The 16,065-nt window shown below is 63.7% G+C and overlaps 3 protein-coding genes across 8 annotated transcripts in view; 1 reads left to right on the top strand and 2 right to left on the bottom strand.

Moving 5' to 3' along the window:
* CDK10 (cyclin dependent kinase 10) overlaps positions 1 to 1,791 on the bottom strand; it is a 21,551-nt gene extending 19,760 nt beyond the window's left edge. For all 3 annotated transcript variants that reach the window (XM_011379142.2, XM_011379141.2, XM_023522722.1), the window contains exon 1: positions 1,787 to 1,791. In XM_011379142.2, the coding sequence (XP_011377444.2) occupies positions 1,787 to 1,788 (2 nt within the window). In that variant the 5' untranslated portion in view covers positions 1,789 to 1,791. The remainder of the gene's footprint in view (positions 1 to 1,786) is intronic.
* A 1,410-nt stretch (positions 1,792 to 3,201) lies between these two features.
* On the top strand, positions 3,202 to 5,768 carry CHMP1A (charged multivesicular body protein 1A). Its single transcript, XM_023522702.1, is given in 5 exon segments — positions 3,202 to 3,370; positions 4,021 to 4,167; positions 4,540 to 4,668; positions 5,112 to 5,299; positions 5,706 to 5,768. Coding segments are annotated over 5 exon segments (696 nt in total).
* Positions 5,769 to 7,962: 2,194 nt separating this feature from the next.
* Positions 7,963 to 16,065, bottom strand: DPEP1 (dipeptidase 1). Of its 4 annotated transcripts, none has more exons than XM_011379143.2 (11): positions 15,583 to 16,065; positions 12,853 to 13,019; positions 10,520 to 10,652; positions 10,132 to 10,264; positions 9,828 to 9,978; positions 9,638 to 9,707; positions 9,110 to 9,286; positions 8,922 to 9,006; positions 8,769 to 8,844; positions 8,380 to 8,515; positions 7,963 to 8,304 (listed from the first exon to the last, which is right to left on the bottom strand). In XM_011379143.2, the coding sequence occupies exons 2-11, from the start codon at positions 12,954 to 12,956 to the stop codon at positions 8,137 to 8,139; spliced, it is 1,233 nt and encodes a 410-aa protein (XP_011377445.1). In that variant the 5' UTR covers positions 12,957 to 13,019; positions 15,583 to 16,065; the 3' UTR covers positions 7,963 to 8,136. The 4 variants fall into 4 exon arrangements, with proteins under 4 accessions (XP_011377445.1, XP_023378487.1, XP_023378489.1 ...); XM_023522719.1 differs by lacking the exon at positions 15,583 to 16,065 and adding an exon at positions 15,430 to 15,559; XM_023522721.1 differs by lacking the exon at positions 15,583 to 16,065 and adding an exon at positions 13,526 to 13,571.

Below are 16,065 nucleotides of genomic sequence, written 5' to 3' on the forward strand. Positions count from 1 at the left end.
ACATCGGTTCTGGTTGCAGGATTTTATTCCTTCGTTCTGAGCCATTGTGCTAAACGCCTTCAGGACTCATTCTTCAAATTTAGAAATTGAATAAATTGTGATAGTTTTAAGGTGAACTTGAATTTCCCTGGCTCTTGAGCTTGGTGAGTGAGTAGCAAGTTCAGATATCAGGCGGTGAGCCAACAGTGCGCTCAGATCTCTGGTTCTTCCTGGGGACGGGAAGCCGCTTGGCCTGATTTGATAGCTCAGAAGCACAGTGGCCGTGGCGGTGGGCTTTGTGAGCCAGCACTTGGACAGCATAAGAGTCATCACCCTGCTGTTTTTATCAATTTACCTTTGAGGAAGACGAGTATATCAAAAAGAGACACAAGGACTGAGCCTTATTCACTTGGGAAAGAATTGCAAGGGTCTTTTCTAAAGTTGCAAACCACTGTCTTGAGTTTTCACCACGGGCCACACGCTGCATCCATAACTCAGTTGCCTGCATACTAGTACTTGAGGTCAGCCAGTGCCACCATGCTGGTCACCTGAGAGGAGTCATTGGTTTGGGAGGCTCCGCGGTTGCCCGGGCTCAGCGTGCCAGTTCACCTTCCTAAAGGCCCCCGTCAGTGCCGTCTGTGCTGTCCCAGCTCTGCATGTCTAGTGCTTTAGTGACCCCATCTGCTTGTTAGAAGTGTTGCGCACCACATTTCCTAAAATCCTTACACTGTCTCCTCTCTTTGCAGATACCCTGTTCCAGTTGAAGGTATGTACTCTGGCCGTCAGCCCCAGCCCTGCCCTGGTGGGTAGTGTATGGGGACGATGGTGGAAGTCGCACTCAGAGAGACAGATTATAAACTGGGTGACCTCTGCACAGTGCTCAGGCAGACCGATGACGGGATTATTGAGTCGGCGCGGTTGCATGTTCTTTCCTGTCAGGCTCAGCAGAAGCAGGCCTCCTGGCTCACCTGTGAGAGAGTGGGCATGCTGTCTTGAAGGGACATAGTGGGTGTCAGGCGCCTCCTTTGATGTCCCACGTGGCAGTTAACACTGTAGCTTGCATCCTCGAGGATCACGCTGAAGGAGGGCACGTGGGCGCCTGAGCAGCTGTCTGGGTGGCGTGTGTGCTTCTTGAATAATGGAGGCGGTGTCCTCATGGTCACCCTCCGTGGCTGCTTCTGAAGGATGGCAAGACAGGTGTGTGCGAGCTCCTGCTGCTCTCAGCACGCTGGCTTTGCCATGGAGAGGACAGGCAGAGGGTGTCTTGGCCTGTCCGCAGCCTCAGGCACTTGGACGGCACCAGGGTAGGTGGCTGGGGCCAGGCTCAGGGCATGGAAGCTTGTATCTTTTAAGGAAAGCGGGGCGTGAGGTAGACAAGCAAGAAGCCCCCTTCTGTGTGACAAAGTCTCAGTGCCAAGTGTGTGGGGGACTTGGGCTGTTGGGAGGGCCTGAGGGGCCGGTGGGCCCGCCTAGGCAGGTGGGTGTCATAGGCTGGGACACCGCTAGCAGGGCCAGAGGTGGGAGACCATGGGCATTGGGGAGCTCACTTGGTCGCTTGGCTCACCTGAGCATTCTCCCCTGTTGGTTTCCTGGCCAAGTGAGGCCTGTTTGGGGGGTTTGGGGGCCTCTGGGAGGGAGGGCCTATGAACAGGGTCGAGGCCGCCGGCAGCCGGGGTGGGTGAGGTCATGCATAGGGTCGTTGCCGCCGCCACTGGCAGTGGCCCCCAAGGCACCTGGCCAAGAAGTGGTCTTCGTGTGGAGGCAGTGGGAGCTGCCTGGGGCCCATGTGAAGGAGAGACGTGGCCACATGTGCACTTTGGCCATTTGGGGGCTGTTGGGAGAGTGGGGGAGGGGTGAGACTAAAGGCAGGTGGCCTGTGAGGACAGTGAGGCGAGGTGGATGTGGCAGGGATGAGGAGGACAGGACAGGGCACCGAGCGTTAGAGGTAAAGGGGGCAGGGCATGGTGTGTGTGGGGGGAGGAGGCCTGCCTTTCCAGCCTGGGGGACAGGGTGTCCTGCCGGGGTGCCCAGTGTGGGTAGAGTGGCCTCAGTTCTACAGAGCAGCGAACAGGTGGGGCTGCAGATGTAGGCGGGGCCGGGGTCCTGTCCACCTGCAATGGGCAGCGATGACTCTTAGGTTGGCGCCGCCCACTGCCGGCCACGGCGAGCACTTGAGTTTAAGCAGTCACGTGTGGCCGGTGCCTCCCGCCCTGCTCGGTGTGGGTTTAAAGAGCTCGTAGAAAAGGAACGAGGTCAGTGTCTGCTACTGCAGACGCTGGTTTCAAAGCACCTGGCGAATGAGTTGGGTGACAAGGAGTTGGGGGGTGACCTTTGAGAGGAGCCCTGTGCCCTGAGCCCGGCAGTCGGGAGCATCGATGTCAGGGTTAGACCATTGCAGTAGGTGGCAAGGGTCATTTGCCCGAGGCCCGGACGGCCAGGGTTTGCCCGCTGGTTTCGGCACGCGCAGGGGCCGAAGAGCGCGAGGCCGTGGGCGAGGGACGGTCTGAGGCAGCAGGGCTTGTGAGGCCAGTTGGCCGACACCCAGGGCCAGTGTGCCCTCTGCCTGGGCACAGAAGCCAGCAGGCGACCAGTCGGGCTTGCTGGGAGGCAGCGCTGCGGAGAGGCTCCTGGCGGTGGGATCGGGCTTTGCTCGCAGAGAGGCCCGTCCGTGGAGGACAGCGCCGTCCACTCCTGACCAGCATACGGGGGGACGTGCGTTCGAAGCAGACGCCCTCACCTGGGTGACTCCCTTAGTCTGTGATTGTTCTGTGGATGGGACTGACCGGTGAGAAGATGCCCTCAGGAGGGCGGCACTTGCAGGGGCAGGGCCAGCAGCCCACCCCCCACGCACCGCACCTGGCAGGTGGGGACCGGGCTTCGGCCTGCGCGAGCCGTGCGGCTGGCCTGTCCTCTTGGTTCCAGACAGGGGTGGCCAGAAGGGGCGCAGAGGAGGCTCGCTGAGCGCGGGCGTTGGCCAGGAGGCGCCAGGAGCTGGCGCGCCGTCCGCAGCCCCTCACGGGCGCGGTGCGCTGTGAAGTGAAGCTTCCGGGGCTCCTCCTCTGGCTTCTGGGTTGTACTTGGGGTGGCCTGGACAGTCCGCCCAGCTTTTCTAGGAAGTCGAGAATCCGTCCGCAAGCAGAAGCCTTCCTTCCGCTCCAGGGGGCGGGGGTGGGGGAGCAGACATTTAGGGAACCCTCACGGCCCCTCCCTGGCAGGCGACAGATGGGGCCCCTGGTGCAGCCCCCAGGGTGGAGCGTGCAGGGCCTGCTGGGGGCTTGGTGCCTGACCCTGGCTCCCGCCTGCCTGTGCTCAGTTCACAGCGAAGCAGCTGGAGAAGCTGGCCAAGAAGGCGGAGAAGGACTCGAAGGCAGAGCAGGCGAAGGTGAAGAAGGTGAGGCAGCGCCGCCCTCCCGCCCTCCCCGCGGTGGCTCTGTCCCCCCAGGCGTCTCGAGCACAAGGGCCACGCAGTGCCTGTGCTGCCTCTGAGTGACCGGGCCTTTATTCGTTTCCCGTGTTCTGAACTTGCTTTGTCACGTTGCGTGGGACGTGGGCTTCGGCCGCCACCCTCTACCCCGTCACTCTCAGCTGTCTTCCCTGGGAAGCAGGTGCCTCGGCGTCGGAGCCTAGCAGAGCGGAGGCTCCCAGGGCCCTGTGCCCGGCAGGGCCTCTCCAGGGAGGACGGGGGAACTATGACAGCTGTGGGGTGCAGGTTTTGGGGTTGGCGACCTGTCACCAGTGGCGGCTCCTGGGGCAGAAAGGAGGCCAGACAGTGGGCTGCAGGTCTGCGTCCTTGTCTTGCTCTGCCACTGTGACTCCCTCGGCGTCAGGTCGCCCACGCTGCACTGTGCAGGTGACAGTATGAGGCCGAGTCGCCGTGGGCGGGAAGGGGCCGGGAAAGGTAGCCGTATTTTCCCGGGCATGGGGCCTGGGCCTCCGCATGTTTGTGAAGCTCACGGATGCTCCTGGCGGGAAGGCCCGCCGAGGGCTGGCAGGCGCCCTGGGGAGGCCGGCGTCCTCCAGCCTGCATGTCCCGGCTCCCAGGCCCTGCAGCAGAAGAGCGTGGAGTGTGCCCGTGTGTACGCGGAGAACGCCATCCGCAAGAAGAATGAGGGTGTGAACTGGCTGCGCATGGCGTCCCGCGTGGACGCGGTGGCCTCCAAGGTGCAGACGGCCGTGACCATGAAGGGGGTGAGTGCTCGACCCAAGCTGCATCTGCTGCTGCCGCCGGCAGAGGCCAGGGCTGGCCATGGGGGAGTTGTCACACCAGGCCCCTTTGCTCTGTGGTGGGGACTCCGTCCACACAGCAAGTGCAGTGCCAGAGAAGGCACGGCCCCAAAGACCCACGGTGTCCTTGGACTTTGACCACGTGTCGTGGCCTGGGCTCCTCGTATCCATCGGGTCATCGATGGCACTTCCTGGGGACATGCCAGCAGTGGCCTGAGCCCAGCTCTGCTCGGCCTGGCCTGGGGGCTTGTCGACATGGGTGGAGCTCAGGGGGCCTGTCCCCGGCGGGTGCCATTGTTTCCTTTCATCCTATTGTCTCTCCACCCCCCATGCCAGGTGACGAAGAACATGGCGCAGGTGACCAAAGCCCTGGACAGAGCTCTGAGCAGCATGGACCTGCAGAAGGTGTCTGCGGTGATGGACAGGTTCGAGCAGCAGGTGCAGAACCTGGACGTACACACGTCGGTAGGTCGGCCCGGGGCCAGGCGTGAGGGCAGCTCACGTGGCTAGCCACGCACGTGTCCCCTCCCTCGTGTCACCAAGTGTCCTCTGCTGGGCCCTGTGGGGGCCGCCTCCAGGGTACCTGACCCTTGTCAGGGTCCAGACCGCATACAACCCTAGCAGACGTGACGCCTGGGGCCGGTGCTGGCACCTAGGTGTGGGGCTCGGACCAGTCTCACAGGCAGCAGCTTGGCTTGGCACCCAGAGGCCTGAGCAGGCCGGGGACGTGGGCTCGGACGCGGGAGCGAGGAGGCTGGTGTGGGCGGGAGGAGTAGGGCAGAGCAGAAAGGTAGCTGAAACGGGGTGATCGGAGCAAGGGCTGATGGGCCTGTCAGGCTGTGGGGGCTGCGGGGGCTGCGGGGGCTCCAGGGTCCGGGCCCAGCCGCCCAGAAACTGACCACCCCCAGGTGATGGAGGACTCCATGAGCTCGGCCACCACACTGACCACGCCGCAGGAGCAGGTGGACAGTCTCATAGTGCAGATCGCAGAGGAGAACGGCCTGGAGGTCCTGGATCAGCTCAGCCAGCTGCCCGAGGGCGCCTCTGCTGTGGGCGAGAGCTCTGTGCGCAGCCAGGAGGACCAGCTGTCACGCAGGTGGGTGGTGTGCTGTGCCCCAATGTCCCGTGTGTCCCGTGGGGGGAGGTTGTGACCAGGAGTCCTCCCCCGCACCCCCGCGCTGCCTCTGGGCCCCTCACCCTCGCTCATGGAGCCACTGTGGATTGTAGGCTGGCCGCCCTGAGGAATTAGCGGGACCCTCCAGGGTGCCACCTCGCAGCTGGACGTGCAGGAACCCAAGAAGGAAGGCCCATCCACACCTGCTGCGTCCTGCCTCTGCTGACCCTGCAGCAGCAGCCGTTGACCTCACTGCCCTCAGCCCCTGTCACCGCCAGCCTGGGGCGTGTCCTGTTCTCTCAGGCTGGGCAGGGGTTCCCTGTCCTGGTGGGTGCGTTTGCACAAACTTCTGTTTTGTGGGTAATTTCTGTGACCCTGTGCCAACCAGCTGGAGGATCTGCAGGCTCCTTTCTCTCCCCCACCCTCCAAGGAGTCGATGGGGACTGGGTAGCGGACGGCGTGTGGTGGCAGCTGGCCGAGCCCCGCCGGGTGCCCAGCTCCGAGGCCGGGTGTGTCTACTCCAGGAGCCATGTCCTCTTTCCACTGCCGCCTCTGGAGGGCCCAGGTGCACCCTGTGACCTCTCAGACCCCAGAGTGTGTGCACAGGCCCCTCCTGGCCACCGAGCAGGCCACCTCGTGGTCCTCGGTGTCGTCCCTGTTGCTGTCTCCTGGCCCTGTAGGTTATGGGGTGCTTCTCCAGGCTGGTTTCTCTTGCCTTGCGTGCTCACAGCATTGACCTTGAAGCCAGGCTGGCTGATGGGGGCTCAGGACAGCCACCTTCAGGCCACGCCCAGGAGGGAGCAGCCGCACTCATGGTGATATGGTGATGGACGGGCTGTAGTTTCTGTTTTTCTAGTTCCTGATGTTTACTTTGTTTTCTTGAAGATGTTTTGGGTTTTTTTGAGGGTTTTGGGGTGGGTTTTTTTGTGGGTTTTTTTTTTTGCCAAAACAGAAGGAGCCAGTGGCGGATGGGGAGCGTTGGGCCTGAGCGCCCCCCCGGCATGACCTCGTGGCAACTGCATGGCTAGTACTGACGGAGGCCAGCTCCGCGCACAGTGACCGTTCCCAACCAGGCCTTTCTCAGAGGCTCCAGCTGTCTCGTCTGCCCTCACACGGTGGCTCTTGCAAACAGAATATTGTAGACTTTTATCTTGACGTCCGCGTGTGCCCCTTCTTGGACTGGGGAGCCCGGGGTGCTCCGTGCAGTGCGTGGTGTTGGGGCGGCCCTGCTGGGCCCTGGCTGTGGGTGCGACCTGAGGGCGTAGGCTCGGGGGGCTGTCTGGCGTTTGTCCTGCAATGCCGGCCTTGCCTTACATCCTGGCCTTGGACCATCGGGACGCCCACCTGCTGGGGGTCCAGAGAAGGTCCTTGGTGTCCTGGTCCCCAGCTGGGGAGAGGCCAGGGCTCATCGGAGGGCACTGGGCATGTTTGCCCTTTGCCTAAAATGCTGTTGTAAGTAAACTAATTGACCCCTGAGAAAGCTCTCTGGTTTTCTTTACTGGCCTTAGGGTGGGGCTTCCCTCAGTGGCTGGCTGGCTTCCCACAAGGGAAGCTGAGGGGAACGGAAGCTGGCTGTTGTGGGGGATACAGGTTCTCGGGCCCCACCAGATAGCAGGGATCAGAGAACGCAGTTTTAATTTTCTTTTTAAGTCTTACCTGGAGATAACTCAGCCTACATGAGAGTGGCAGAGTGCGCACCTTGGTTGTGTCAGCCAGTGTCACTTCCCTTCCTGGGTGGCCGTCTGTGAGCAGGAGGCCGCCAAACGTGACTGCACACATCCCAGCACAGGCGAGACCCCCAGCCCCTGACGCCCTGGGCTGCCCATGTGGGGGTGTGGCTGGGTGTCATGGAGGAGTCTGAGGGAAACCTGCTGCCCGGGCTGAGGGCCTCCTGCCCGTCAGGCCGAGCCCACCCCGGAGCCCAAGCCCGCGCCTGCCCAGCGCCGTGTCCTTGGGCCTGGAGGTGCAGCAGTGACTCATCAGGGTCCCGCCTGGGGCTGTCACCAGTGGGTTATCCATCTCAAGGCACATCACCGGATGTCCATTGAGGGCTGCTGGACCCCCGCCCTTCTGATGATGCTCTGCAGCTCTGCTGGGTGGGGCCGGGTGGGGCCAGGCCACGGTGTGTGAGGGGACCCCGCAGGAGTGGGCCCTGCGGAGCTGCGGTGTGGGCACGTGTGTGAGTGCATGTGTGTGAGTGTGTACCTGTGTGTACATTGTGCAGCTATGTGAGTGGTGTGTGTGTAGGTATGTGGGTGTGGGTTTGCTTGCATGCGTGGGTGTGTAGAAATGCCCCTGTGCGTATGTGTGCAGTTGTGCATGAGTGTGGTATGTGTGCAGGTGTGTATGGCTGCACGTGGATAATAGGCCATAGGGGTGTGTGTGCGGGTGCGTGTGCAGGTGTGTATGGGTGTGCGTGGATAGCAGGCTGTGGGGGTATGTGTGGGGGGTGCTGGAGCCCGGCCCATGTGTTTTAAAGGCCCCCAGCACTGTCCGTGCAAAGCCCTGTTCCCAGCCCCGCCCTTCCACGACTCGGGCGCTCCTGGCTCTGAGCATCCGGCCGGGGCAGTTGCACAGAGCTGCTGTGGGGCACGCAGGCTCCCCCCGCCCAGGGCCAGGGCACCGACGGCACACACCCACAGGACTCCCGGGGTCACTGCCTTTATTGAGGGCCCACCATGGGCCTGCGCCCCAAGCTCTCCACAGCATGCCCCCAGGGGGCCCAGGGGCCTGTGCGTAGGGCAGTGCTTCTGGAGCCTTGGCTGCTCCCAGGCCCAGTCTTCCCTGACTTCGGAGCCTGAGGGGTTGGTCCCCAGGTGTCACAGAAGATACAGGCTGAAGAGGAGGGGCACGAGGGAGGCCAGCAGAGTTCCCGGTGGGCGATGGAGGCTGGGGGCCCCGGAGTAGCCGTACGTAGTCCTGCAGGAACCCTCCAGCTTGTCCAGTGGGATGGGCTCTTCCTCGGGTGTTTGTGTGTGATCACTTGCCTGGGGACAGACACAGGTCGTCCCCTGCCTGTCTCCTGCGTGGGGAGGGGCTGGGCGCAGGAGGCAGCTCCTCACCTGCTCCACGGCCTCAAAGACCCTCAGCAGATTTTCAGCCAGGGCGCCCTTGACCTCCGCCTCCGTCCACTGCCTCCTGAGCAGCTCGGCAATCAGGTCCGGGTACTTGGACACGTCCTCAAGCCCTGAGGGGAGCCTGGGACGCAGGCAGAGAGGACCAGGTGTGCAGGCCATGGGCCTGGGACTGGAGACCAGGGCCTGTCCACCCCCCCGTGAGCCACTGACCTGCCTCACCCCCATCCTCAGGCTCAGGGGCCAGGGGAGTGGCCTTCAGAGCAAGACATGTTGGTACGGCCCGTGGGACACACTTCTTTCCAGCCCCTCAGGACATGTTCGTGGGGGGCCGGGACCCTGCCAGCTCATCCATAGGACACAGCTTTGGCCCTTACCTTGAGACGCCATCGTAGTCCCCACCAAAGCCCACCGCTCCGGCTCCTGCCACCTTCTTGATGTAGTCCAGGTGGTCTGGCGGGGGAGAGCAGCAGGTATGGGTGCTGGGAGGGATGCCCTGCTCGGCCGCTCGGCTGCTCACTACCACTTACCTGCCACTTGGGACAGGTTGGCCTCTGCTCTGCAGGACACATAGTCATTGTAGAAGTTCACCATCACCAGGCTGCCCGTCTGGTTCTGCACAGGACAGAGGAGGGGCTGTGGGCACCGCACGGGGCACCAGGGACCGTGGGGACCGTGGGGACCGTGGGGACCGTGGAGGCCGAGCGGACGCCCTCACCACCAGCTCAAGCACGTCGTCTGGCACGTTGCGCCGGTGCCCACACAGCCTGTAGGCCGAGGAGTGGCTGAAGATGACGGGGGCCTTGGACAGCTGCAGGGCGGCTTTCATGGTGGCCACGGACACGTGGGCCAAGTCGATGATGACGCCCAGCCGGTTCATCTCCTTCACCACGCTCTAGGGGAGACGGGGCTCGGGACCAGGCCACAGGAGACATGCACTCTGGGGCGGGCGGGCGCACGGTGCGTGCTTGTGCTCGCCCGGCAGCCTGGGGTTCGCTGTAGCACCCCGGAGGTCCAGGCACGGGGGAGGGCGTTTGGGCCGGGGCCCCTTGAGGCCAGGTGTTGATAAACTCTTAGCAGCTAGAAAGTTGGGACCACACTGTTGACCAGTGGGTTCCAGCTGGACGCCCACCCTGGGGCCACCCGTGCCAATGCCATTTGCAGATGAACAGGCCTGCAAGGTGAGATGCCATGTCCTGGGTCATGTCCCCTCTGATGGTGACCGCGGTCCTTGCCCCCCACTCACCTGCCCAAAGGACGACAGGCCTTGGCTCTGGGCCTCATCTTCCCCCGTGTCTACCAGCCAGTTGTCGGCCCTGGGAGGAAAGAGGGCAGAATGGCCATCGCGGCCTGCCCATGTCGGCCATACGCAGAGATGAAGGGGATGGGGCCCACCCACACCTTCCCCTGGGCGCGGCCTCCCTGGGGCCACTCACCAGGGTGTGTTGCAGCTGTGTGTGAGGGTCAGATACCGCATGCCCAGGTGGTAGAGCGCCCGCAGGACGCCCAGGCTGCTGTCGATGGAGTGGCCGCCCTCCACGCCGACCAGACTGGCCACCTTGCCCTCCTGGAAGGCCTGTCGGATGCCTGCGAGCAGAGCCCAGCCAAGTGGTGGGCATCTGGATGGCAGGTGTGCCCGAGCCTCTGGCTTAACCCCGTGGAAGGCCAAGCCGCACCATCGCCTCGGCTCGGGACAAGGGCAGGGGTGGGTGGGGCCCAGGGAGGTGGGCCGGGACCCACCTTCGCTGCTGGTGACACACAGGAAGGTCTCAGGGTACATCTGGCACATGCGGTGGATGACGTCGATCTGCTCCAGCGTCCTCTTCACGGCATCTTTGTTCTGGGTGTCGCAGGGTGTGTACGCAGACCAGAACTGGGGGCCACAGGCACAGGGACTAAGACCTCAGGCCCCAGGCCCACCCCCCACACGTACAAGTGAGTGTCTCACTCCCCTCCTGTCCTCAAAGCCATCCCCACAGCCCGGGGCCTTATCAGAGACCCCTCCAAGGACCCGTGGCCCCAAGGGGGTCGGAGGTATGCTGCCACCAGGGAGGGGCCGCACCTTGCCCAGGACCTGAGGGAGAAGGGTGGACCCCAACATAGGCAAGTGCAGAGGCCACCGGCGTACCTGGCCCCCGACGAGCCCGGCCCTCAGCTTGGGGATGTTGGTGTGCGTGTGGGCCAGGCTGGTCAGGTTGGCCCTCGCGTCCCGCAGCTGGTTGTTGAAACTGGTCAGCAGCTGCCAGGGCAGGTCATTGTGCCTGCAGGCCGGAGCAGGGTGGGAGGCGGGTCAGGCGGCCACTTGGACCTGGGGCCTCCAGGCGCCCTCCCTGGCCTCCCTTCCGCTTTACTTCCGCTTTTCACGGCTTGAGGCCAGGGTCACAGACTGCTCCTTACCTGAATACACCTGAGCACAGGCGAGCTGCTCAGCTGTGCCCCACCCCTAGGCCAGTCGAGAGCCCTGCATGGGTGGGTCTTCCCTTCAAGAGCCTGTCCTGGGTAAACCCTGTGCGTGGAGGCAGCACAGGCCCCTGGTGGCTGTTTAAAATGCAGAGTCGCAGGCCCAGCCAGGCCCACCAGCAGGAATCTGACCTTTAACCAGTGAGCTTGCACACGTGCACACACCCACACATGCACACATGTGACATGTACACAGCAGCCACACGAGCACATGCATGCACACGAGTGTGCACACATGCACACCCAAACTGGACATCTAGGCAGGCGCCCTCAGCCCCCTAATCTGTTCACAAGGAGGCTATGAGGACGGCCGAGCCTGAGTGGGGGCTTTGTTCTGAGAAGGCCCGGGGCCTCCTGGAGCCACCGTGCCCCGCCCCCAAAGCCATGTTTTCTTGTCTGAGCGCCTGGGAGCTGCCCCTGCTCTCTGGGAAGGGCTGGGGGGAGGGACTCTGAATTGTGATTTGATTGACAGGTTGGGGAGTGGGCTGGGAGAGGGATCATTTGCTGACTGAGGGATCCAGCAGGGCGAGGCCACAGCCTCTCTGCTGGGCTGGGTGTTGTCCCTGGGATGGGCGGGCGTGGCTTCCGGTGGGGACTTCACTCCTCTGCCTGAGGAGCCCCAGCCTGGCTAGGAAATCCGGCCCCCGCTTCAGCTGCCACCCAGGGCCTGCAGGAGGGAGGGTGAATTCACTGTCTCTCCTCCCCTCGGTCTCTCCACCCGACGGAGGAGCCCAAGCTGAGGACAGAGGCCGCATCTGCCCTGGGCTGCACCCTGCTAGTCTGGGTCCGCCCGATCCACCCTTCTTATCTGTGTGGCCTGGGCAGCGTCCTCAGCAGTGGTGACATCGTGCAAAACCCAGAGGCACCTGCCGGGCAGTGACGGCCGCGTGCTCACGGGGCGCTCTCCTTGGCGCCCAGAGGAAGTGCCAGGGGCCAGGCACCGCGGCCCGAGCTCGGTCTGCGAGAACCAAGAGCTGCTCTCGGCCTGCGGGGCACCCACGTAGCGCAGAAAGCAGGACGGCGGGCTGGCAATGCAGGGTCTGCGCAGGGGACCGGAGAGGCCCACGGCTGCCGTGGGCCTGAGCACCGCCCTGCCGGAGCCGAGGGCAGGGACAAGGACACAGGCCAGGCAGGGATGGCATGAGGCCTGCCAGGAGCATGGAGGAGTGGGGGTGGGGGTGTGGGCCTTGGTGGCTGGGACTTAGTGTCCAGACTGACTCCCTTTGGCTGCTCAGGCCAGACCTCGGCCAGAGGAAGCAGCGGAGAGTCAGAGGCTCAGAGGTGCCCAGCACGGGGCGGGGGGGTCAGTGCAGATGCATTGGCAAGTGGAGGGAACAGGCGCTGCCAGGTCGGCTGTGACCTCAGTGACAACGTGTCACCAAATGTGTCACCAGGGTCTTGGCTGGAAGTGGGGCTGCAGGAGTGGGCATGTCACGGGCTCAGTCTGGGGTGTGACATGTGACAGGATGTCAAGCACTGAGTGAGGTCAAGCTGACTCAGCACCTATGGGGTCACCCCCAGGTGGATGCTGGAGAGGGAGGGGCCTGAGGAAAGGGTCTCCGGGAGGAGGGTCCAGAGGGCCAAGAGGGGCCTCCCAGGAGCTTGTGGTGGATGTCACCCTCGCCTGCAGCATCAGGTGATGGAAAGCTGTGGCCTGCGTGAAGCATGACCTCAGCCAGGCCCCCAACGTCCCCGGCCCCAGCTGCCACTCTATGCTGGGACCTGGCCCACAGGGCGCGGGGGGGCCAGGTTGCGGGGTGCTCCCTTACTGCTCCATTTTCTACAGGCCTTCATCTGCTGAAGCCTTTGGGGGCCCTACGAGACCCCACAAAGACCGGCTAGTGAAGGGCAAGGCCCACATTACAGCTGGAGAAACCGAGTCAGTCCAGGTGGAGCTAGGGTGGCGCCTGCCTTGAGTCAGGGGCATTGGCCTTGCTCGTGGCCTTGCTCCTGGCTGCCCCAGCCCCAGGCCCCAGCCCTGTCCCAGGAGGGGCCGCTTACCCATCAATGACAGGTGTGCCCTGCATAATCCTTTCCGCCTGTTCCCGGAACTCGTCTGCAGTGCAGATGGCCACCAGGGGCCAGAGCCACCAGCTGGTCCACATGACAGTTTGCAGGGGCCCTGTCGCGCTTCTGTCGCTGCTCTGGCCCGTGCACGGGAGGACAACCTGGGTTCCGGAAGCGGGGAGCACAGAGGCCTTTGCTCAGGTGACTGTTGCCAGGAGCCGCCTTTTATCAGCAGTCAGCACATTCCCGGCGAGGGCGGGTGGACGGGAGTCCCAGACAGAACCGGGGCTGGGCTTCGCTGTCTGGGCCAGGCTGAGGGGTAGTAAGAAGCCGCTGCCCCCCGGGGACTGGGCCACGGTGCAGGTGGAGGGTGAAGCTCAGAGGTAGCTGGGTCAGCCTCCCCCAGGACAGGGCCGCCGATATCTGCATGCGGGAGCTACAGTCACACCACAGCTCAGCCACCAACCAGGGGGTCTGCCCCTCGGTCCTGGCTGGCAGCCCACCGGCCTCGCAGGGATCCTGCTGCGGGCTCTGACGGAGCAGGTCGGACTTCAGGGCTCAGGTCCCAAGTGCCAGCGCCTGCTCAGAGCTGGAGCCCTCTCCCCGTCCTCCCCCAGACTCGCCCAGGCGAGTCTCCAGAGCCCAGGCCCCAGGCTCGCCTGCCGACCTCCGAGGTCTGCCAGCCCCAGTCCTGCCGACTCGAGCTCGGCCCTCCCACCTCTGTGACTACAGTGGCCCAGGGCGAGGGCGGGGAGTGTGAGGCACCCCCTCGGGGCCAGCTTCACAGTGAGGCCACGAAAACCTCAGTCATCGAGGCAAGCAGTGTTTCAACGCAACATTAAAAACATAAATTCACACAGAAATAGTCCTCGATGACCAAGAGAAAGGGCCGGCTGTCCTTTGGCCTGGCTCCGACACGGCTCCACACGCTGCAGTGTCTTGGGACTCTGTGTTCTGCTTCATGGCTTCAGCCACAGACGGCTCTTGAGAACTGCTGACCGGGCAGCTTCTCTGGGCTCGGCCACGGGGGTGACTCCGCGGGCCCCTTCGTTGCGCTCTGAGTCCTTCCGCAGCTGGCTGTGGAGGCCGATCCTCGCACGGCCCTGGCAGTGGCTCGTGGGGAGGGCCTCCCCAAGTCCGAGGGTCTGTGCGCCCCCGCGCTGGTCAGCGCTCTGCCGGGTGTGAACTTCCGGGCTGCAGGCCAGTCCCCTAGAGGCTGGAAGGCCCGGGGGGTCGTGCGCGCCGGGCTGTCACAGGGTGGCATCGGTCTGAGTCCCACGTCTCTATGACATGACCCGAGCCACCATGTCGTCCTCCGGGTCCTGCAGCTGGTCTCGCACGGCTGGCTCAGACTCAGGGCTGCTGGCGGGAGCCCCGTGCCTTTGTCAGGGGCCGTCCTGTGCCGCCGCGGGCCCCTCTGCGGCTGTCCCCGCGCTGCAGCCCCCAGGGCCCTCGCCTGCTCCAGGAGCGTTTCTCTCCTGCCGGAGGTTTTCTCCCGTGTTCCCTCCGCGCTGCGAGGTGGCCTCGGTCTCGTCTCCTGCTTGGTACCTTCTTGGGGGACCGTGTATCTAATCGCTCAGTGGTCTCTGGTGGATTTCCGTTGTTTCTGCCCCTGCTCCGGGTTCTTCATGGAAACGGTGTTGCCTGGCGTCAGGGTTCCCGCTGGCTGCTTGGTCCCCCCCCGGACTCATTTTTCGTTGTTTGTTTATCTGGACCTTCCCGTGCGCTCGCAGCCTCCTCAACCGGCTGGCGACCTCTGCTGTGTCCAGTCCGGGGCTGAGGGTCGGCAATGGCGGGGCCGGCTGTGCACCCCCAGGGTTTGCGTAGAGCGAGCGAAGGTGGGGGATCCAACGTGAGCACGAGGCCTCATGGTGCGGCGCCTCGTTCCCGCTGCCTCTTGTTCTGGTGGCCGTGGGCGGCACCCTCCTCTCATGTCACCGTGCCGTGGTGAGGCTCGGGGAGGCAGAGGCCGTGGGATTTGGCGCAGTTGGGAGGGGACTCGTGCTTTGCAATCAGCAGCCCCGGTGCAGACGCCTGGCCGTGACAGGTGGCAGTTTCTGCAGACGCCACAGGAGCCTCGCCCAGCCCGCATGCCGTCCTTGTAGTATGGCTGACCTCTCTACCCAGGTGGTGGCAGGCGTGACTCTGAGCTGCCACCGGGCTCTGTCTCCTGGATCCCCCTGAGACCTTGGCATAGCCGTCCTCACCGACAACCCCAGCTCAGCTCGGCTTCCGCTTTCGTAGCTGGGGTCCCTGAGCACTGATGAATTTGCAGCTCGCAGGCTGGTGGCTCCTCCAGGCCCTCTTGGTGGCCCTGCTCCAGCCCCAGGCCCCCGGGGGGGGGGCTGTATGCCTCGCTGCCTGTGACCCTTCTATTTGCCTGCTGGCGGGCCCCTCTCTTGAAGACTCCCCAGAGGAGGGTGGCTCAGCCTCCCCGACCCAGAAGGCAGCCTCTTTCCCCTCTGCCTGGCACCAGTGTCCCTTGCTCTATCTTGCCCTCTGTCCGTCACCCGAGAAACCCAGAACCCCAGCCTGTCGAGTCCTCCCCATCCCGACCCACAAAGCACTCACCTGTCTCCTCCACGTCAAGCTCAGAGGCCTCCCCGGACATACAGCAGGTGCCCGCTGATGGATGCACCCCAAACCCTCCCTATGCCTGGTGGCTCTGCAGTGCAGGAGTCACAGAGCCAGGCCCTTGGCCTACCTCGGCTCCCCAAAACTCACCCTGTGCCGGAAGGGTGCTGAGTGCGGCTGGAACCTGCCTCACGGTCACCCTGCTCCCAGATCACGAGGCTTGGGAGTTCGTGGCTGTTTTTCTCAAGTTCCATCCCTCCCCTGAATTTTCCAGCCAGCTTCCCTTGCACAAAAAAGCCACCTCTTTAAAAAAAACTTCCCCCCAGGGGCTTCACAGTGCCCCACCGTGGCCACAAGCAGCAAGGGGCTTAATGCCTCACACATGTCAGCTGGTTCTAGTTTCTGCAGACGCAAATGATGCCTCAGTGGGGCGTGCACTTGGCCCGGGGCACGCAGGACAGAGGGCCTGGGGTGGTGACAGGAATCGAGGTGCCCCAGGCAGTGATGGGGGCTGCCTCGGGCTGGCATCCTGCATTGCGTGGGAAGGCAGATGGGAAGTGGCTGCGGGGCTCCCCCGCATCCCAGACATCAGCGGCCTAAGGCCAGGGACGCAGCCCAGGTGTTTTCTGTCAG

This window comes from Pteropus vampyrus, unplaced genomic scaffold, assembly GCF_000151845.1.
Source record: "Pteropus vampyrus isolate Shadow unplaced genomic scaffold, Pvam_2.0 Scaffold356, whole genome shotgun sequence".
NCBI lineage: Eukaryota > Metazoa > Chordata > Mammalia > Chiroptera > Pteropodidae > Pteropus > Pteropus vampyrus.